Source organism: Peromyscus leucopus, chromosome 12, assembly GCF_004664715.2.
Source record: "Peromyscus leucopus breed LL Stock chromosome 12, UCI_PerLeu_2.1, whole genome shotgun sequence".
Classification (NCBI taxonomy): Eukaryota; Metazoa; Chordata; class Mammalia; order Rodentia; family Cricetidae; genus Peromyscus; species Peromyscus leucopus.
This window is the reverse complement of record NC_051073.1, coordinates 60,753,162-60,775,463: the sequence shown is the minus strand read 5'-3', so window position 1 is coordinate 60,775,463 and position 22,302 is coordinate 60,753,162. Positions and strand designations below refer to the sequence as shown.

At 43.9% G+C, this 22,302-nt stretch overlaps 1 protein-coding gene across 1 annotated transcript in view; it reads left to right on the top strand.

Moving 5' to 3' along the window:
* Hacd2 (3-hydroxyacyl-CoA dehydratase 2) overlaps positions 1-22,302 on the top strand; it is a 93,850-nt gene that overhangs the window by 17,473 nt on the left and 54,075 nt on the right. The window contains exon 3 of the mRNA XM_028886324.2: positions 3,455-3,473. Within this exon, the coding sequence (XP_028742157.1) occupies positions 3,455-3,473 (19 nt within the window). The remainder of the gene's footprint in view (positions 1-3,454; positions 3,474-22,302) is intronic.

The window sequence follows — 22,302 nt, the reverse complement described above, 5'->3', positions numbered from 1 at the left end:
TCTGGGTGGGCAGTGCACACTTCTAAACCCAGCATGCAGGAAGAGCTCTGCGAGTTCAAGGCCAACCTGGTCTACATAGCAAGCTCCAGGCTAGCCAAGGCTATATGGTGAGACTGTCTAAACAAACAAACAAACAAACAAAAAAAAAAGGGACCACCTTCTTTAATATAGACTAATAATATTTCATGTTATCTATGTGATGATAAGAAATTTTAGGCCGGGTGGTGATGGCACATGCCTTTAATCCTAGCACTTGGGAGGCAGAAGCAAGTGTATCTCTGAGCTCGAGCCCTGATCTACAGAGTGCGTTCCAGGACAGCCAAGGCTACACAGAGAAACCCTGTCTCAACAAACAAAAGAGAGAGAGAGAGAGAGAGAGAGAGAGAGAGAGAGAGAGAGAGAGAGAGAGAGAGAGAGAGAGAGAAATTTCAATTGTGAAATAGAAGTTTTATTTTGAGATAGCTTTGGTTTTCAAATTATTATTGTTATTATTTGTGTGGTAGTGTATGTGTATACAAGTATACATGGAAGCTGGAAGCCAGAGAACGCCTTGAGTATCCACCTTGCTTTGTGTGTGTGTGTTGTTGTTGTTGTTGTTGTTGTTGTTGATTCAGGCCTTTTCATGGGTTTGGAACTTGCTATGTAGGTGAGGCTTTCTCCTCAGCAGTACTAGATGACCAGCATATGCCGCCAGGCCTGGTGTGTTTGTGTGTTTATGTGTGGCTCTGGGGACTGAACTCAGGTCTCTTGTGAGCACTTTGCTGACTGAGCTGTTTTCCCCACTCTGGGTTTTAACTTTGTCTGAAAGTGTCCCCAATCTAATATGTTACTGTGCTGTTGCCTCTTGAAGTGCTGCTGTGGGTTGTTTTTTGCTGTGGTGGTTCGTTTTCTCATCATTTATCTTTTGGTCCTTCTTTCACTATTTCAAGAATATGGAAGCCAGGACGGCGGTGGCGCACGCCTTTAATCCCAGCACTCAGGAGGCAGAGGCAGGCACATCTCTGTGAGTTCAAGGCCAGCCTGGGCTACAGAGTGAGTTCCAGGACAGGCACCTAAACTATACAGAGAAATCCTGTCTCAAAAAACAACGATAACAACAAAATATGGTGTGCAAGGGATTTTTGCACACTAGGCTCAGGATTTCAGGACAGAAGGATAAGTTTTTTGTACTTTCTTATTTGACCCCTAGGAATAACCTACAAGATTACTTTTGTGCTGTTCTTTATAATAAGATCTAGTTAATCCAAAATACAATTCCATTTGTCTACTCTGCTGTTTCTGTTCCTACTTACCTTCATGATGGTTTTGTTTCTCTTGTTAGTCTGGACCATTCTGTCTCTATTTGCTAGAGCTTACTCAGGGTAGTATCTAAAATATTCTTACTATTTTTTAAATTTTATTTATTATTATGTGGGTGTGGGCACAGGAGTCACGGTGCACATGGTGGAAGTCAGTCCCTCCATCTCCCTTTCCATGGGCCCCTCACAAACTGGATTGCCTGGCTTATACAGCAGGGTCTTCACCTGCTGAGCCACCTCCCTGGCCCCTGAAAATTTTATTTTTAAATCCAAACTTATTTATTATGAGATAATATTGTATCTGATTGTTGTTATATCTTTATGTCCAAAAGCATTTACATACTGAAATATATCTTTTTAATTCATTTTCTTTTCATTTCTTCTTTGTGAATCAGTTAATATAGTTTTTCAGAATTTTGTGTAAGTAGGTCATATCAGCTGTGAGTTTCATCGGGAAGGTGAAGAGGGCACTATAAAATATGTGTGATGAAAAAGGAGAGGCTGGGCCTCGTAGGACGGAGACCTAGAAAACAGGGTAGCACGGATTGCTATCAGTGTTTGCCTGCAGCGCCCTGTCCTTAATGAGCAGTCAGGATGTCTTGTCACCTAATGAAGAGAGTGCATGCTGCTTTCTGTCTTCTCAAGGGATGCTCTTCATTCATGTCCTTCATTTCATCCCTCATTTGAGTCTAGATATGGCCTCTAGCTTTGCCAAGCTGTGCAGCAGAAGATTCAGCTTCTCTTGTAAGAGTCACACATTTGAGATTTTCAGGGGTGTCTTTGGAAAGGGATAACATGACTGGCTGGATGGAAAAGTCTTCTCTTCCCTTCTCAGGTAGCAGCAAAGTTCGCATAGCTCAGGTTTTGTTTGTTTGTTTGTTTGCTTTTTTAAATCCAGGCTCTCTCCTCCTACTCTGCTCTCTCCACCACAAATGGAGTTGGGGGTGTTAGTGAAATAAGTAGTCTTTAAGCACAGAGCTAATCAGGGATATTTTAGCTAAAATCTGTATTGTGATGTTCTGGCCTCTGGGTCTCATAACTCAGAAATAGTGGTAGAAAACAGAGAGAAGACAGAAAACCAAGGTGTGGATTCTTGCCCAGGCCATTGCTGACCACTGTGGGCAAGCTGTGCAGCTTTCTGTGTCCTGGTGTTCCCACCCACTGCCCTAACTGCCCTGTCTACCTGCCAGGGTGACTAGCAGGGTCAACTGACTAACTGCTAGAGATGTTCTGTAAAAGTGATAAAAGGAACTCCAACAGATTTTATCCTTCTCGCCCAAAAGAACTCTGTTCATGAACTCAGTCCTCTAGGGCTTCAAGACAATCATAGCCAGTGTTAAAGCAACAGGGATTTAGAAGGACACAATTGACCAGGCGGGAGGCCATCCAGATAGGGTGGAAATGGCATTCTCACTCCAGGTGCTAGAAATGAAAACAAGACGATCTGAGATGTAGCAGCAGAAATAGGAAGCCAGTGAGGCTTGGGGGTGAGGGGACGTTAGTCAACAGACCAGGAGCCCAGTGGTCTCAGATGTAACATAGGGAGGAAGGAAGTGATGTGCTCCCAGTGAGGTAACCATTTTGATGTAGTGCATGCAGACGTCCAAGGTAGTTTGGAAAGTGGACCTGGAGCTGGGAGACATGTCTAGAAATTAGACCAGGGAAGAACTCTGCAGCAAGATCATTGAGCAAGGCGAGATAGGGAGCAAGGGTGGAGCTTTGAAGAATGCCTATCTGTATTGAAGGGTCCACTGGGCAAGAACAGCCAACAAAGGCGCTGCTGATGCCACGTTGTGTGGTCTGTGACAGTTCTGTTCTGCACATTACGGGACATAGAAGATGCTGTGCTTTGGTGTACGTAGGAGCTGACGAGTTATAAAAGAGGTCGTTGACATCTAACCAGCCACTGTGTGACCATTAAGTCTTTAGGAGCTCTCCCAGAGATACACAGACTAAAAGGAACAGACAGCACTAGTAACAGGTTTTATTTTGTTAAATAGCCTGTAGCAAAGTTTAAAAGTGGAATGTTTCTTTTTCAGGTTAAGTATGGCCGGCCGGGCCACTGCTGTTCTATTCTTAGCAGTTTATGTGAAATAAAATAAAGCTGTAATATTGGTCCTCACTAACTTTCTTTCCCCCCTTTTTTTCCTCTCCAGATTTTACATTGTGCTATAGGTAAGTAGAACTCCCCCTACCTTCTGAATGCATTGAATTGTGCCTTTTAAAGTCATTGGTGATGGGCTGGGTTCGATCCTTAAAACTCAGATCATTCAACATTGTGTCTGTAATTGCTCCTTAAAGGAGTTTTGTTTTCTGACGTAGTTCTGTGTTGTTGAGATGTCGTCATCACGCACCATTCTCTGTCGCAGCTCCTTTTCTGTCAGTTTAGGATGTGCCTCGTCATCTCAGCACAGTAGTAATAAATAAGGGTGCTCCCCCATAATGAGACCCTGTCTAAACAAAAAACCAAAACAATAAATGTTGAACCTAACCTTTGAGTCCACAATAGATAATTGTGGACTCCTAGATAATTCCTCCTTGTCCCTTCACCTAGATGTGTGGCAGATTCTCTCCTCTCTTACTACTGTTTAAGCCATGTTGTATGTAAGTGCACACACATACCTCAGTGTTCATCTGGAGGTCAAAGGACAAGCTTGGCTGAGTCCCGGTCTTCTGCCTTGCTTGAGACAGGGTCTGCTATTGTTACCACTGTGTGCATCAGCTAGCTGACCCTCAGGCTTCCAGGGATTTTTCTGTCTCCTCCTCCCATCTCCCCATATAAGAGCTGAGATTATTTTAGCTTCCTTTGCTGATGCTGTGACAAAATACACTAACTAAAGCAACTTAAGGAGAAAGGGTTTATTTGGGCACAGTTACATGGGAATCAAAGCAGAGGAGTTTGAAGCGGCTGGTCACAGTGTGTCTACAGTTGAGGGAGGGTGAGAGACATACCTATACATACATGCATGCATGCATGCATGCATACATACATACATACACACACATCAGTGGATCCTGTGCTCAGCAGACTTTCTTCCTTTAATACACTCATAGTGGGTTGCTAGACAATCCCCTTACAGGCATGCCAAGAGGCCCATCTCTTGAGGTCTTGTCAAGTTGACAGCATTCGCCATCATAACTGTTGTACTCTCTTGCATTCAACTTCTTCATGACTTCGTGGGATCTGAACTTCAAGCATTTTTAAAATTAGTTAGCCAGCACCTTTAATCCCAGCACCCTGGAAGCAGAGGCAGGCTGATCCTTGTGAGTTTGAGGCCAGCCTCGTCTACACAGTGAGTTCCAAGACAGCCAGGGCTACATAGACAGAACTGATCTCAAAACCCTAAAATTTTAAATTAAAATAATTTTATCATTGCCGCCTCCTCCCATGGGCCCCCTCCACACCTTTTCAAATTCATGACCTCTCATTCTTTAATTTATCATACACATATATGAAAGTAAATATGTAAATACAACTGCTGGGTCTGTTTAGTGTTGCTTATATGTATATGCTTTTAGGGCTGACTGGGGCTGGATAACAATTTAAGGGCTCATCTGGGGAAGACTCATTTTCCCTCTCAGCAGTCTTTAGTTGCCTGTAGCTCTTCATCTGGGCACGGGACCCCATGAGATTTCCCTATCCTTGCTCAGCTCTCATTTAAACAGCCGTATTGGGATTCCATAGGCACAGCTTCCCTGTCACATCTAGAAGACACAGTCTTGCAGTAGACGCTGGTCCTCTGGCTCTTACAGTCTTGCTTCCCTCTTGTTCAATGGTCCTGGGCCTTGGGTTAAGGGTTGTATTGTAGTGTTAGAGATACATCAGTTGGGTCTGAGCGCCCTGAGTCAGTTGTTCACTGTCTTTTGACTAGTTGTGGCTTTCTGCAATGTTTCCATCTGCTTGAAGAAGATTCTTTGATGGAGTGTGAGAGATACACTTACGTAGGTATGAGGTGAGCTCCAGATTGACACTGTGATGGCTGGTACTTCACCCACTGAACTCTGTTTCAATTCACTTTGTATTCTTTTCTCCCATGGCTGCCACTGTCTCCTTGTCCTTAGTCAGTGTTCTCAGGTTCTGTCCTAGTTCATTGAGCTTCCAACTGAACATGCCCTCTCTAGTCAGTACCTTCCCTTCTCATGCTGTGAGATGCTCATAACTCCCTCCCTCTTGTCTTTTTTTTTTTTTTTTTTAAGATTTCTTTATTATGTATACAATGTTTTGCCTGCATGTATGTCTGCAGGCCAGAAGAGGGCGCCAGATCTCATTACAGATGGTTGTGAGCCACCATGTGGTTGCTGGGAATTGAACTCAGGACCTCTGGAAGAGCAGTCAGTGCTCTTAACCTCTGAGCCATCATCTCTCCAGCCCCTTCCCTCTTGTCTTAATTCCCAGGCACACCTTGTTCCCATACCCCAGACTTGCCTACTGACCTTTAAATCTCCACTTCTAAACGCACATGAGGATCTGTTCCTCAGCAAGAACCCCATTCCCAGACTCACTCTGCTTCCATATTCTCTGTCAGAGGAGCCACCAGCCACAGCCTTCCAGTCACCCACCCTAGACTTAGAGTCCATCACTAACACCTTCTTCTCTCATACTCTATCCCTGGGCTGTCACCTAAGTTTGCCAATTTCATCCCCTAAGTATTTTTCAGATTGTCTTGTTGACAGTCTGAAAAATTGAAAACTGCTTCTCCTATGAAAGACATCAGACTCCCATATGAATTTTCCTGAAGCTGTAGATGCACCATGTTAATATCAACAGCTGCCATTTATTATTTGCTGTGTTCCACTACTTCAGTTTGTTATGTCTTCCTCTACTCTCCATTAACAGTTGGCAAGACCCAGGCATAGATCTCATCTCTGTTCTCACCACAAATAAATATGGGAGGTAACACATATGTTAATCTTACATAATGTATATCTCCAACCATGTAGTGTGTGTGTGTGTGTGTGTGTGTGTGTGTGTGTGTGTGTGTGTGAAGAAGGGGGGAGGAGGAGGAGAATAAAAGGTTTTGTCTTTGTGGTGGTTTGAATGAAAATGGCCCCCATAGGCCCATAGGGAGTGGCACTGTGAGGAGGTGTGGCCTTGTTAAAGTAGTTGTGGCCTTATTGGAGGGAAGTGTGTCACTGGGGTGGACTTGAGGTTTCAGAAGCTCAAGCCAGGTCCAGTGTCACTCTCTGTTCCTGCTGCCTGAGGACCTGCATGCAGAACTCCTTCTCCAGCACCATGTCTGCTTGCATGCCGCCATGCTTCCTGCCATGGCAATAATGGACTAAACCTCTGAACTGTAAGACAGCCCCATTAAATGTTTTCCTTCATAAGAGCTGCTGTGGTCTACACAGCAGTAACCCCTGACTAGACAGTCTTGTGTAAAAGTTCTCAGCCCAGGGTTGAACCCATTTCTGTGTTGCCCACATTCTTGCTGCTTCACTCTGCCCCTTTAATTAAAGGATGGCTTTGACCGTGTTTCTTCCTGCTTCAAACCTTGACTGGTTTTCATTTCTTCATGGTCTGGAGCCTGCCTTCCAGTCCACACTAGGGCAGCTCTGGCTTTCCACCTCTGCATCTGTGCCTGGGCTTCGCCCTCTCCTGGAATGAGCAGAGCACATGGCCAGCTGACGACGTGTCTCCCTTCCTTCACTACCCCGCCTCCCCTCTGACTGTGCGAAGCACTGCTGGTCACTTTCCTGGAGGACCCAGTGCTGCATCCCGTCGTTGCATTCTGTTTGGAGAATGTATGATTTGTCACTGGGTTTCATGCCCTCAACTGACTATTTGGAAATCAAAAACGGTTCCTGACTGGTCCCTGTGTTCCCGCACCTAGCAGTACACACCTATCGTCATACCTAGTGTAGCCTCGTGAACAGTCGATCATGGGCTTCCCAAACCCTGGTGGATTTCCAAATATATTCCAAAATATTTTCAGTTACTATAAATAATTAATGAAAACAATTAAAAACGGACTATTTTAGTATTTGCCTAAAGGCAGACTTTCATTTTCTCACTCATAAAACTGTGGTTAATTTTTGGAATAACTACTGATTTTCTTGCCATTCTGGAAGTTTACTACAAGCACTTAGTCTTTTAGAAACTTACAGACTTAAAATACTTCTGTTTGCTTCTAAATTGAAAACTCTGGACCTCAAGCAGACCGAGGGTGCTTGTGAGTTGATGGCTCCCAGAAGTAATGCAGACCTTATACAGCATCATTTCTATCTAAGTAAAGGGAGCTAATGACCCTGCTGGACAACGCTGTGAAAGTCAAACGGGACAGGACCTGAAGAAAATGAAACACTGGGTCTGCAGCATGCTAGCTTGAAAATGGCCCAGTAAAGTGACAGCTGTTATTATTAATGAGAAAATATATCATTGAGTGTTATATTTTTATTCTGAAGCTAGATTAATGGTCAGTAGTCAGATTTAGATAAATGTTATGGTGATGGCTCAGTGGGTGAAGCATTCCTGTAAAAGTGTGAGAATCTGAGTTCAAATTCCCTGCACCCATGTAAAAAGCCGGGCACAGCTGTGCATGCCTGTAACTCCAGTATTAGGAGGCAGAGACTGGCAGATCCTTTGTGCATACATCATAATACACGCACACGCACACACACTCACACACGAACGCGTGCACTCATTCACACCACCACCACCAATAACAAAAACCTCTTAAGGACTAGTAAGATGGCTCAGTGGATAAAAATACTTTCCAGGCAAGCCTGAAGTCTTGCATTTGATCCCTGGGACCCAGCAAGAAAGACCCAGTGAGAGAACCAGTTCCTATAAGTTGTCTTCTCACTGCCCACATGTGCCAATATATACACACGGCAGTGCTCACACGTACCAACCCCCTCTCTTTCACTCTCTTTAGTTCCTTTTCTGTTGCTGTGATGAAACTCCATGACCAAAAGCAACTTACAGAAGCAAGAGTTTGCCAGGCAGTGGTGGCACACACTTTTAATCCCAACACTTGGGAGGCAGAGGCAGGCGGATCGCTGTGAGTTCAAGTCCAGCCTGATCTACAGAGCGAGTTCTAGGACAGCTAGCGCTGTTACAGAGAGAAACCCTGTCTCAAAAAACCAAAAAAGAGGCAAGAGTTTATTTTGACTTAACGTTCCAGAGGGAGAGTCTGTGGTGGTGAGGGAGGCATTGCACCAGGCTCAGGAAGTCGGCTGATCCCATTTTATCCACATCCAGGAAGCAGAGGAGAGCAAGAAGTGGAGTGGCTATTAACCCTGAAAGCCCACCTCCTCTTGTGACTCACTTCTTCTAGCAAGGCTGTATCTTCTAAAGGTTCTGTGCTTCCCTGAACAGTACAGCTGGTGAGCTGAAACCAAGTATGGGAAACATTTTCATCCAAACCACCCAGCATGCATACGCACATGGACACATAAAATCCAAATGTAATTATTTTCTTAAGTTGTGATTTTCCCATGAGCAGTTCAGAGCCACCTACTCCTAGCCTGAGCTGGAATTGTATCCCCCCCCCCCCCCCCCCCCGCCCTTTAAGACAGTCTAGCTGTGTAGCCCTGGCTGGCCTGGAATTCAGAGATCTGCCTGCCTCTGCCTTCTGGATGCTGAGATTAACAGCACAGTTATGCCACCACTCCCCAGCTGGAGTTACATTTTGTCCGTGGCTGTGACAAAAGTGAGCTCAGAAACAGAAGCTAAGATCCAGTCACGGGGCTGCCTCAGTGAGGGGTCTCACTTGTTCTTATAAATGAATCCCTCAGCACTTTCAAAGTAGTTTGTCTTCTTGAATTCCATAGGAATTCAGCCTTTGACCTAAGGCTTCAAGTGCCTTGTCTAAAAAATATACAAGCAAACAAACAAACAAACAAAACAAAAAAAAAACTTGGGAGCTGGGGATATAGCTTAATAGTAAAGGCTTGACTAGTGTGAGTGAGGCCCCAGAGTCAGGCCTCAGGACTCCCAGACTACAACAACATTTTAAATTACTATCACATTAAGAATAATTGATAGTGTGTGGCTCCAGACTGGTCTTCTTAGGTGACAGTACCAGGAAGGAAGTAGAGCAGAGGCCGAAGAGAGGCAAGGGAGTGACCAGTTGGCCTGTTAGATGCCTTCTCTCGTCATAGGGCTAAGGAAACCCTCTCTTGAACTGCAGCTTGTACTCCATTAGTCCCCCACTCTGAGAGAGAGCGCATTCCTTAGTCACTGGCCCTACAGTATTGAAAAGAACTGTCTCCATGTCTCAGCAGACAAGAACGCTGGAAAGAAATGGCCAGTTCTTACAACGCTCTTGCCCAGTGTTGGAATACTAGGTTCCCACTCGGTGGTACTGTTTAGAAAGGCTTGTGGAGTTGGTGGGAGCCAGTTGTTGGGGACAGGTCTTAGGGATTATTGCCCAGCACCAGTTCTCGCCCAATCTCACAAGCAGTTGTCTTGGCTGGAGAGATGGCTCAGTAGTTAAGAGCCATCTGGCTGCCCTTGCAGAGGATCCTTTCCCAGCACCCACATAGTATCTGGCCTCTGCAGGACTTCACACACGTAGTACACAGGCATACATGCAGGTAAAACACCTATACACATGGAATAGAAGATAAATAAATCTTAAAAAAAAAAAAAGGCAATAAAACCCCAGGAGCTACCACATGTTCTTGCTGCTGTAGGGCTACCCATGCCATGTCTTACCGTCATAGACCATATATGCTCTGACACGGAGCCAAACTAAAGCCTAGGTTGCTTGTTAGCTTATGTGCTCATAGCAATAAGAAAAGTAGTTAATACCTCTGATATTCTTCTTTCAGCTTGTGCCCAGCCTTCAGGGTAGCAGGGCACACAAACAGAACTGCTTCCTTTGAACCCAAAACTGCTTTATTTGGTTCTACTTAATGTGGGCGACATTTTAACACTGAACTTTACAGAAATAGGAAGGAAGGAAGAAAAGGGGAATACTTATCTGAAATATAAACAGCATATCACCAAAGAACAAGAGCTGGGTCCTGATGTGTAACTCGCGCTTAGTCCCTGGGAGCTGGCCCAGCCTCACCCGCACCTTTCTTTAAGTCTTTAAGACTTAGAGGAGTCCCGACCCCGCCCCAGTCCCACGTTTTCATCCTCCTTACAGATAAGAATAAAGAACATTTTCACCCAGGTTCGGGGGCCGCTTGTTGTCTGGACTGTAGTGATAACAGGTGGAGAAGGTCAGAAGAATGGGAACTGTGCGCAGCAGGCCGGCTTGTGCTCCGTTTTTAGGCTTCTAAGGTTCAGTTTTGGACAGCCACATGGGTGGTAGTTTGCCAAAGCCAGCCTTCCATTCCTTTCTGGTGTTACCTTTGCCTTTTACTCAAATACGGTAGTTCCCCAGCCAGCATCCACACTGCATACATTCCATGTTGGGATGGTACTAACCAAACTGAAACCTTTGCCAACTCAGTTGCTTCCTTCAGACTGAATTGGCTTAGCCTTCCTGTCTTGGTTATAGTTCATTCTGTTGTTTCCTGATATATTTTCCTTCCATGCCCTACAAAAGAAAGAAAAAGAAGGAAAGCGGGTGTTGGCACCTGCATGTGCTGCTCCTGACGCACAAGATCTCCACTCTCGTTCTCTGAATAAATGCCTCTTCGCACCTCTGGTTTTGCACATACAGCTGCTTTGCCAGGAACACCCAGCTCTGTTTCTTGTTCCCTGCTTGAAACAAACACTGAGATAAGAGAAAGGGGAGAGAGGTGGAGTGTGCTCTTTAGGATCCCAAGGCACCTACCTGGGGTTGGGTAGACTGCCTGGTACCTCACAAGCACTTGGTAGATGGAACCCAATGCTGGTGCAAAACATTACCAGGTTTATGTGCCCACTTGTGGTTCAGAAGGGACCATGTGGAAAGAGCCCAGGGGCTGCCTCTGCTGTCCTTGAAGGAGAAGCCAGGGCCTCATCATTGGAAACATCTTTAAGGTATTGAAAACGCCATCATCATAAGCCTTAGCTGGTGTGGGTGAACTGTTTTAAGTATTGTAGGTCCCTGAGTAACTAGTCAGGCATCTGCCCTCTGGGCTGAGATCTAAGAAGCTAGGATGTTGACTAGATAAACATAATACCAAGTTTTCAGAGTTCCATGAAACTAAATGATGCCATATCCTAAATGATTAGTGATCTGAGCAGCGATATAAACAGGGATATAAACAGGGTATGCTAGAAGTTGCGGTGTGCTCGTGTGTGTGTGTGTGTGTGTGCGTGTGCGCGCGCCTCTGTGTGTGTGTGTGTGTTAGGAAGCTTTTTTCAAGCATAGTGGTATTGCTACCATTTTTGGTGCGTTTTAAAAGTCATTTCAGAAAGCTGAACTGGGATAAAATAAACACAATTTTCTTTTCTTTTTTCTGTGTGCATGTGTATGCATTAGTCTCAGCAATCAACTTGACATGGTCTGGAATTACCTGAGAGGTGAGCATCTGGGCATGCTTATCTTAAGTTCATTGAAGTAAGAAGAGCTACCCACTGTGGGCTGTACCCCATCTCTGACTGAGATCCTGAACTGTAGGGAAAGTGAGCTGTGTACAGCATTCATTGCTTTCTTACCTTAACGGCAGACACGGTGTAACCAGTTGCTCCTTTTTTCTTAACTTCCCCACCACGGTGGACTATACTTTGAACTTAGACAAAGTAAAGCCTTCCTTAAATTGCTTTTGTTAATCTTTTGTACAACAGAAAAGTAACTAAGACAGTATATGTGCTTGCATACACGGGCAGGTGCATGTACATGGATATAGAGGCCAGAGGTTGACATCGGGCATTTCCTCCCTCCGCCTTAATTTTTGAGGCAGGGTCTCTCACTAAATCTGGAGCTCACCAAGTCAGCCAAACTGGCTGTGTATCAAGCTCTGGGGAAATGCCTGCCTTCCCCCACCTCAGCACTGAGATTATCTGTCCCTAAACCCACCCTTCATGTGGGTCCTGGGGATCTAAATCAGGTCCTAAGTTTGCATGACAAGCACCATGGACTAATGGAAGTTTTCTATAGCGTATTCCCACAGTCGTCACTAGATGGCACCCTTGTGTTAATAAGAAAATACCTCTGACTGGTCTCCCGGAGGTCTTTTCTAATAAAAAGGTATAGAAGTGACCCACTAGCTGCAGCTGAGGTGTGAGTTAACCAGAGAAAGGGGATATTGATGCTTCTCTGTTGCTGCCTCTTGAGTCAATCATTATGATAGAGATAATGAAAAACTGGAACTTTATGTGTTATCTGGGAGTTCATTATTCAGTATTTCTTAACTGTATCTTTAAGTTGAGCATGAGTTTGATTTGTCTATGAAAGCAGATGTTCCACTTCAGAAATTCCCAGTGAGACAAGTTTGTGGTGGTCAAGAAAGTTCCATTTATAGTGTTAGCTTCAAAAGCCAGATCAGACCAGTGAAGGTGGAAACACTGTGTAGTGACCAAAATGAGACATGTAACATCTGTTGAACTTCACAGAGAAGGTGTAAATCATCTTCCAAAAAAAGAATTATTCAGGGTCAGCAAGATAGTTTAGTGAGTAAAGGCCCTTGCCACAAAGCCTGACCTGGGTTCAGTCCGTGGAACTCACAGACTTCGACAAGTTGTCCCCTGACTTCCACATGGGTGCTATGGCATGCACCCCCTCATCCCAAAAGAAATTGTTGTTTAATTTTATTTGTTTTTATTTTATTTATTTATTTTTGTTTTTCGAGACAGGGTTTCCCTGTGTTGTTTTGGTGCCTGTCCTGGATCTTGCTCTGTAGACCAGGCTGGCACCAAACTCACAGAGATCCACTTGGCTCTGCCTCCCGAGTGCTGGGATTAAAGGCGTGGGCCGCCGCCGCCGCCACCGGTCAGAAATTGTTATTTAAATTGTTTAAGTTATTTTTTGTGTAGTTCTGTGACAGTTGACTAGATAAGGAATGAAGTGAAGGGAGTATATTGTTTTAGTGATGCCAGGGATGTGTCTATCTTTGCTACACTGACCTGACCTGGATTATGATGATGGTTATATTCTTGATACTTCGGTTGTGAGCCTCACCTTTAACCACTGCGCCATCTCTCCAGCCTACTGCGTTATAATTCTTCACTCAATATGATAAACCTTTTCTCAACTCAGTTTTACTGCCCAAATAATTTTTGAATAATATATACTTCTTCATTTATACTATCTGGATATAAAATTCAGTATATATTCTCTTTTTTAAAAGCTCTTCTGTTTCATTGCTTATATTCTTTGTCCATTTGGCCTGTTAAAATTTCCTAGGATTATCATGTATATCTTCCCTACGATCTTCTGTGGCTTTTGTTTTAGCAAAAATGGTTGCTATGGGTCATGTATGGTTTCTCTTGCCTGTAGTCTCAGCACTCAGTGGCCAAGGTAGGAAGATTGCCATGAGTTTGAGGCCAACCAGGACTTCATGTCTCAAAAACAAAACAAAAGTGTCTATTAATAGCTGTTGCATAGATATTTCTAATTGCTATACCTTTGTTGTGAAGTATGGCTTTTCATAATTAAAAAGTGTGTTCTGGGGCTGAAGAGATGGCTCAGAGGTTAAGAGTGCTTGCTGCTCATATGAGGACTGGATTTCAGATCCCAGGACCCATGCTTGGTGACTCACAAACACCTGTAACTCTGGCTCCAAGGGATCCAGTGCCTCTTCTTGCTTCTGTGGGTAAAAGTGCACACATGTACATACAGCCTCTGTCCTGATTATCTTCTGTCAACTTGACACAAGCTAGAGTTATCTGGGAAGTGGAACCTCAGTTGAGAAAATGCTTCCATCAGTTTGGAATGTAGTTAATCTGCATTTTCTTGATTAGTGATTGATAATGGAAAGGCTAGCCAGGTGGTCCTGGGTGGTATAAGAAAGCAGACTGAGCAAGCCAGTAAGTAGCATTCCTCTGAGGTCTCATCTTCAGTTCCTTCCTCCAGGTTCCTACCCTCTTTGAATTTCTACCCTGATTCCCTCTGTGATGCACTGTGATCTGGGGATCTTTTCTTTTGATTGTAGGGTTTTGTCACAGTAATAGATACTAAAGTAGAACATACATAGATAAACACATATATAATAAAATGTATATTAATACCATCTGTCTGGTCTCTTATCTCTCTGTCTCTGTCCCTCTGTCTCTCTGTCTCTCTCTCTTACACACACACACACACACACACACACACACACACACACACACACACGGATTGAACCCAAGGCTTCACACATGTAAGCAAGTGCTCTACAATGGACTATATCCCCAGAATCTTTTATACTTTCATTTTTAGCAGGTCTTGCTAAATTGTTCCGCCTGGCCTTCTACATGTGATCATCCTGGCTCAGCATCCAGTTTAGAGTGGAGGTATGCACCACCACAGATGGTGAAATTAGCTGCTGTTTCTCTCCCTCATTCTACTTTGTCTGACATTAGGATCTTGACCTACACTTTGTTTGTATTATCCTTGTTCTTTTTGTGCCCCTCTGGGTCACTTTTGTATTAATACAAGGTTGAGTCTTCTTTTGTAAGTCAGTTAAAAACCTCTTGATAAATAAATTGAGCCCATTTATAGTTGCTGATATGACAAGTGCAGTTTTGTTTTTGTTTTTCTTGCTCTGTCAGTTTTTAAAATATCTTTTATTTTTTCTTTGGCAATTTCATACATGTATAATATGTGTCTTTATCATATCCACTCCCAACTCCACCAGGATACCTCCCACGTGTCCCCCCTCCACTTTATGTCATCTCCTGTTGTTTTGTTTGTAACCCAGTTTGTTCCATACTCAAATGTTAACTGCTGTCGTTGGCTTGTTCTCATTCAGGTCTTGTGCAGGTAAGAATGCAGTGAGTCCATGAGTGCAATAGCCATGTCATGTCCAGAGACAGCATTGCATCCTGCTGCTTCTCATCTTCTAGCTCTTAAATTCTTTCCGCCCCTTCTTCCTTGACATTCCCTGAGGCTCATCAGAAGTTGATATGGATGTCCAGTTTTCTCAGCACTCTGACCAGTTAGTTATATGTGAGTCAACTGCTGCCCCTTGCAGAAGTTGCTTCTCTGACCAAGTTGAGAGCAGCACTAATCTATGGATGTAAACATAAATATTTAGAAGGCAGTTTGACAACATGACTATGTAACAAAGCAACAGTAGTAGATTCCTTCCTAGAGCCTGTGAGTTTTTCATCAGGCATGAATTCTCTGTGGAACAGGCCTCAAACCCAGAAAGTAATTTGTTACTCTGATAACCTTCATGCCCTACTGCACCAGTGGACACATCATGCCTGGCGTGATGAGATGGTAGCATTCAGGGTTAACTATTAGGTGATATCATTGGTGACCTTTCTGCCCCTATGTGGGTCCTTTCTGCAGTAGGAAAGCTAGCCAGCAGTGGGGAAGTTTTCAGGTCAGTTCCAGCTGGATTGCTCAGCCTGCAGCCCAAGTGTGTTGTGTCTTCAGCAATAGGGTCTTCCCATCTTATGGTGAGCAACTAAGGGCAGTGGCAGTAGCCTGTATTCTTTTGGAGGTCTCTGTCAGTTTTTGATATAATTTCTGCATCCACTCCACTCTATTTCTGTTTACTAACCTGATGTGTTTTCTTACTCATTTAGGAATTTAGAATTTTTTCCTTTTCCTAGTGATGATCTTTGGATTTGTGCCCTTTTCAATGTCCTCAGCCCTCCATTGTCTTAGTTCATCTTTCACTCTCTAGCTTGTCAACCTTTAAAGCTGTCTGCTGTCTCCACTTGTTGCCTACACAATACTTACGATGCCTTTCTGTTTCCCTTCACCTTCTCCCATTTTCAGAATTGTATTGTTTACTTTCTGAGGACATTCACACATTTGTGTGTTCTTCTGCACTAAGTGTTAGTCTTTATTCTACACACGTTAACTGTCCGTCCTTTGCTCCACTCTGCCCATCAGCTTCTAGTGGAGTAGAGCTTCCATGGTAGTGTTGGGAGTTTTGACGGACTGAGGCTCTTACCTTACTCCCCAGCTGATAGAATTGCTTATTACTGTTTCTGGATGCTGGTGAAGACAAGACTGTCTCACCAGGGACAAAGGACTTTATTACTTATGAAAAAAGCAGTAGCCAAAGCTCCATGTTCATTTGCAGTGGTTCTTTATGCTTCTCACATCCCACGTAAGTTCACATGAATGTCTACATGACAATGGTTTGTGTCCTAGAAGAATGGAGAACTTAGGAAATCTTTTGCGTTTAGTAGGTGGAAGCTCTTGAGGGGAAGTGCTCCCTCATCTCCCAAGGTTGCTTCCTGAAAACAAACCCCCAGGAAATCACCTGGGCAAGAGTGAGGCATTCCTCTGAGGTCTCATCTTCAGTTCCTTCCTCCAGGTTCTCAAATGAATAAAACAGTGAGTCTGGCTCTACAGTAAGACTGCCAGGACTCTGCAAGTTCAAGGATATTCGGCAGGGGTTGTGTGTCTGCCTGACTGTCTTTCTAAAAAGCTTTTCGAAAAGGGCTTGAGTCAGATTTCCCTGAGTTCAGACTTGTAATGGGCATTCTTCCTAGCCTTTTCTAGATCAGATACTCCACCCTCTCTTCCCTTGAATTTGTTGAAAAGGCAACTGTGTGTGCAAGTGTGTGTGTACACGTACATGAATGCAGGTATCCATGGAGGCCAGAAAAGGACATTGGATCCCTGGAGTTGGAGTTAGAGGCAGTTGTGAGCCACCAGACATGGGTGCTGGGAACTGAACTCAGGTCCTCTGCAAGAGCATTTTGCACTCTTAACCCCTCAGCCATCTCTCCAGCCCTATCTTTTTAAAATCATAAAACATTGTGGTTGTGTGTATGTGAAAGATGGGGGGGGGGATGGGTAAGACTGTTTTCCTAGAATGTGATTCAGAGTTGAGAATACTAGCACAGTTTTTTGTTTGTCTCGAGACAGGATCTCATGTATTCCAGGCTGTCCTTAAATTCCCTACATAGTCTAGGATGGCCTTTAACTTCTGGTCCTCTTGCCTGTATCTCCAGAATTGTTAGTATACCAGGCACACCGCACCAAGCCCTGTTTATGTGGTACTGAGGATGAAGCCCAGCACTTCATGCACGCTCGGCAAGCACTGAGCTACATCCCAGCCCCTAGCACTCAGCAGATTCTAGCAATGTATATGTAGATTTGTGCCGCCTTTTTCTAGAAGGTGTTACTGGATTATAGTTAAACATTGTACTTTTGCTCTGCGGTTCCTTTTTCAGTGACTTCACATGCATGTGTGCTGCTCAACTTCACCTGCCCGCTCTTTCAGTTCTTCCTTTTATCCTTTGGATTTGTTCTTTCCAATCCGCTGAGTGTCCTTTGTGAAGTGTTCATTTGAACTGTTCTCCTTTGGGCATGTTGACACTTCAGACTTCATCTCCACAGCTTAGTTTTTCCTTACTCAGCTTTTATTGCACTTCTGGTCGATTTTGTCTGTTTTTAATCTCGGCTTTTGAAATTCTGATTTAACAGTTTTTAGGCACCAAATGTTTATCTAAAGGTTCTCGGTTTTGTTCGGAATACTGTTAGTCTCCTTTTGGTTGTTTTTGGGAGCTTTTTGAATGACTTGTGGGGTGAGAGTGTGGGTGGGTGGCCTTGCTTGAGGTTGGCTAGGGGTGGGTTAAGTCCTGATTGTTTAGGCCTCCCTTTTGTTACGGCTCCAACACTTGCTGCCTCCTCTCCTTTACCTGTCACTAGAGGGCGCCTCTGGCTTCCTTTTACCCACCACTTCCCAGTGGTATAGTCCTCTTCAGACTTCAGATTGCTGCCCCTGTGGTTGGTTCTGCAGTTAAGAGGTATTTTTCTACAAAAGGCATATTGTCTCCTTCACAGGTGACTTAAGTCCGGTTCTGCCCTCTGTACTGCTCCTCCCTCCTCCATACATTTCCAAGTTCTCTTGTTACAGAGATCCACAGTGGGGGCTCCAGGTAGCTGTGCTGGAATTGAGGTCTTTTGTTTTCCACGTTCAGAGTGATTGGAACCTATACTAACCCATATCTGTTAGCTGTGCTAGGAGGATGGGTTTGTATGGTTTTATTGGTTGTTGATCTTTGTGCATTGAGAAGGTTTATGGTATTCAGTTGTATAGATGTGTTGTAGTTTAGATTAGTTAGTGGTTTGTTTTGTTTTTTTGCCAACGCTGTGCTTATTGACTCCGTAGGTAGGTTTTCTTGGTCTTTTTGTTTTGTGGTACTGGGGATTAGAACCAGGGTCTCGCACGTTGTAGATTATAACTATACCTGTAGTTGTATCTTTGCACAGTTATATCAGTCTCTGTTGATAACTCCTAGACACAGGTCAAGAGTACTGTCATTTTGAGGCTTTTCCTAGTTCCCATTCTCCAGTTGTCCTAGAGTAGACCCGTCAGTATCTAGAGTTTGTGCAGGTGACGGGAGCTGTGCTGACAGTCAGTTGAGGATGCACAAAGCAAGACCCCAGCTCACTCCTAAATCCAGGGGACATGTGAAACAGACACATGCAGCGGGCACAGAAAGGGGCTGGAGCTGCTTGGGACATTTTCCACTATAAAGTCTCCTCTCCCAACACTACTCCTTGCAAACTTCAGTGGGTACCGGACCCTCCCAAGGTCAGCACTGTGGACTCACCTAAGGTGAGGCCATTCACTTGTGTAGCCTAGTTCTCATCGTATGGCTTCAGCCACTGCTCCTGTCGTGAGACTTTCTCCCTGAGTTTCTCAAATGTCGGTGTTCCCTGGACTTTGGTCCTCAGTCATCATCTTCTGACATAGTCTTCCAGTGTGACCTCAACATTTCTTCTCTGTGGATCAGTGGCTCCATGTAATCACTTCCAGGTCACACCTTGGTTCTGCTCTTGTTCATTCTGCAGACATCATAAACTCATCTTGCCCAGAACCTCCCTCAGTCATTTTACCTTGACCTGTCTTTCTCCTATTCTCTGGGTCTACTGTGGCCCTACCCATTTCTAACTAGTTCTTAGTCAGAAAGCTTGAGTCAGTCTTTGTCGTTCCCACCATCTGCCCCCTGCTTTTCTCTCTGCCTCTTTCCTTCAGAGAGCTTTGTTTCTTTGTCCATATTTTTATCCTTAAAAAAAAAAAAAACACTTTGGGGGAATTGGTGAGAGGGCTCAGCAATTAAAGCTGCTCGCTACACAGTCTGGTGACCTGTGTAGTAGGAAAGAACCAACTCCACTGAGTCAACATTGTTCTTTTTGTGTGTTATGGCAAGTGTGAGTGTGCACATACACAGTAATAACAACTTTTAAGAATCCTGTTTGATCTCATGTCTGCTTTAACAACAACAAAAAACCTCTCTATACTTTTTCTTCCTTGCCTTTTTCTTTCTCTGTTTCTTCAGTCTTGCACATTTTTTTCTGTTTGCATCCTCGCATGTCTAGTCCATATTCCCTGCCCTCAGACTTTCTTCAGTCTCCTCCTGGCACCAGTGTGCTTGTGACCTGCTCTTTAGAGAGCTTGAGTTCAGATGGGCAGCCAAACTCAAAAGCCTGGCTCAGAGAGGATGAGACCATCAAGTATAGGATGCTTTAGTGGAGAAACAACTCACTGCCCTCCCTTTCCTTTTCAACCTGATAGACCAGCCAGTCTGTGGAGGATATAGGAGTTCCCAGGTGACAGCTTTGAGATACTTTGAAGACCACATCTGTAACTTTGGGACAGAGAACCCTCCCGGGAAGAGGGAGCCTAAAAGCTGACAGAAGATTCCTGAATGATTAGGAATGGGGACTTCAAAGGAATGTCAGTCAGTGAGCAACAGTTGATCTTGCTGTTTTTCATGGCAGCTCTTCACAGCCTTCCAAAGACGTGGCTCGTCTTTAGTTCTTTCACAGTTGTAGGTTTGAGAAACATGACTAATATTCCAGGAGGCAGTTGAGTTGAATAATGTGTTTTGAATTCCTAAGTTGTTCTATTAATGACAGCTGCTCAGAAAGGAGCCAAGGGTCTATAAATAATGGCAGATTAGCACCTTGAATAGACTGTCGGGAATCAAGTAGACAGCTTATTCTTATAGATCTTTGGAGGTAGACTACATTGCTTCTTTATTGATGTAGATGAAAAGAAAAAAGGGGTCTGTGAAATTTTAGAGCAAAATAATCATTCAATTTTTTTATACATTCCTGGTGTTGTGTTTTGCTTTGCTTTGTTTTCTGTTACAGATTGGATCCAGGGCCTTTGTGCATGCTGACTACATGATCGACCATTGAGCTATACCCTGCAGCCCCTGTTTAATTTTTAATAGAGTAGAATTTCAAAAATTAATTAGTTCAGTTCATTATGCTTTTGAAGGGGCATAAGGGATTTGTTGTTCCTTCTGAATTGATCAAAATGGATATTGCTTCCAGGGAATGGGCAGACACATGAAGTCATTAATTACACAATTGACAACTAATCTAAATGACTTGAGATTAGAAAGAGGATTCTGATGAAAGTGTCTGGAGTAGTCCTTTTGTTTAGTAGTCGTTTTCTATTCATGTGTTCAAAGTTAACCCTCAAATCATCACTTAAAGCAGTATGTGCTTGCACTGTTGTGCCGTGGAACTTCAGAAGCAACTTGGCTGGGTAGTTCTAGCTGTGTCCTATCATTTCAGTCAAGGTTTTGCTGAGAGTGGCAGTCATTTGGATCCTGGACCAGAACTGAAGGGTGGCTGATAGCAGGAAGTCTTTCTTTCACTGCTTGGCCTCTCCAGAGAGGACTCCTGGAATCTCTCTCAAGACCTGATAGTTGGCTTCCTCTAGAGTGTGGGAGCCACGGTGGCCTCTGTGATGTAGGCTATTAAATCACATACTGTTGGTTCTGCTTTTTTCTTTGATAAAAGCATGTTACTAAGTGCACACTACAGTCGAGGGGGAATTAAGTTCTACATCTGAAGGAGAGAAGTATCAAAGAATTTGTGGACATATTTTAATATCAGTTTTGACTTGTATTTTTCGTCCCTGTGCTGGAGTTGAGCTTGAGGCCTAGAGTGCCCTTAGTAAATGATGGCTTCTGGTGGTGCTGGTGTAAGCAACAGTGTGGCCTGGTTGTGACTTTTCTTTCTCCTTGTGTGCTCTAAAGTCGTGCTCGGGCCATACTTCTCACCCAGTGCAGTCTTCTATGTTTGGTCTTGAAAGGTCTTCTAGGAAGACATAGCAGAAGCTAAATGCAGTGACGACTTGCCACAGAGTCCGTCTGGAATGGGCATACATGAGAGCTCAGGAGCATGCGCTGAACGCTGCTCTTGGACCAGTGGGCCGTGCTCCTTGCTCTTCAGATTGATTCTCATACTCAGAACACACATTTATTAAACACCTTTTTCTTTCTTTCTTTCTTTCTTTCTTTCTTTCTTTCTTTCTTTCTTTCTTTCTTTCTTTCTTTCTTTCTTTCTTTTTTATTTCAAAAAGACCTCGATTTTATTTTGTGTTCGGTGTGAGACTGCCTCATTTTCAGTGCGGGTGACTCTCCTTCCCAGGAAACAAAAATTGCAGGATGGGGTCTTTTATAACATGAGGGCCTCCCCGAGGCCCTAGGAAAACCCCACGCAGTTCTGGGATATTAAATGCCTTTGAGTTCAAAGCATGCTTTTAGCTGTGGTGTTTACTTCCTGTCCTATTTTTGTTGTTGTTAGATTTGTGTCTGGTTTGCTTAGGTAATAAAGTATAGTGCTTATGAGTAGAATGTTTTTCCTTAAAATAATCTGTGCTGAAGGAGGGGACACCTCACACTTGCAAAGAAAATGATATTTAAGGCCAGCCCCTTTCAGCAGCTCAGTTCTTTGATTCAGTACCACATTTCTATCGTCTGGATCTTGGCCTGGAAGTGGGCTGCCACATTCTTGGCTCCAGAAAGATGTTTCTAAGTGTTCCTTGTGAATACCACGTGTCAGGATTGTAAGAGGAAGTGGGTTTCAGTCTTTTTGGATATAAAATATTAGTGATCTTTTAAAGATAATGAACTCTTTTATAGATGGTTCTGAAAAGTGTTTATCCGAAAGAAAAAAAATCCACTAGATTTCCTCTGTGTTCTTTCCTGGTGATGCTGTTTGTTTAGTGTGCTGAAGTATAACTGAAGTAGCCTGGGGTAGAA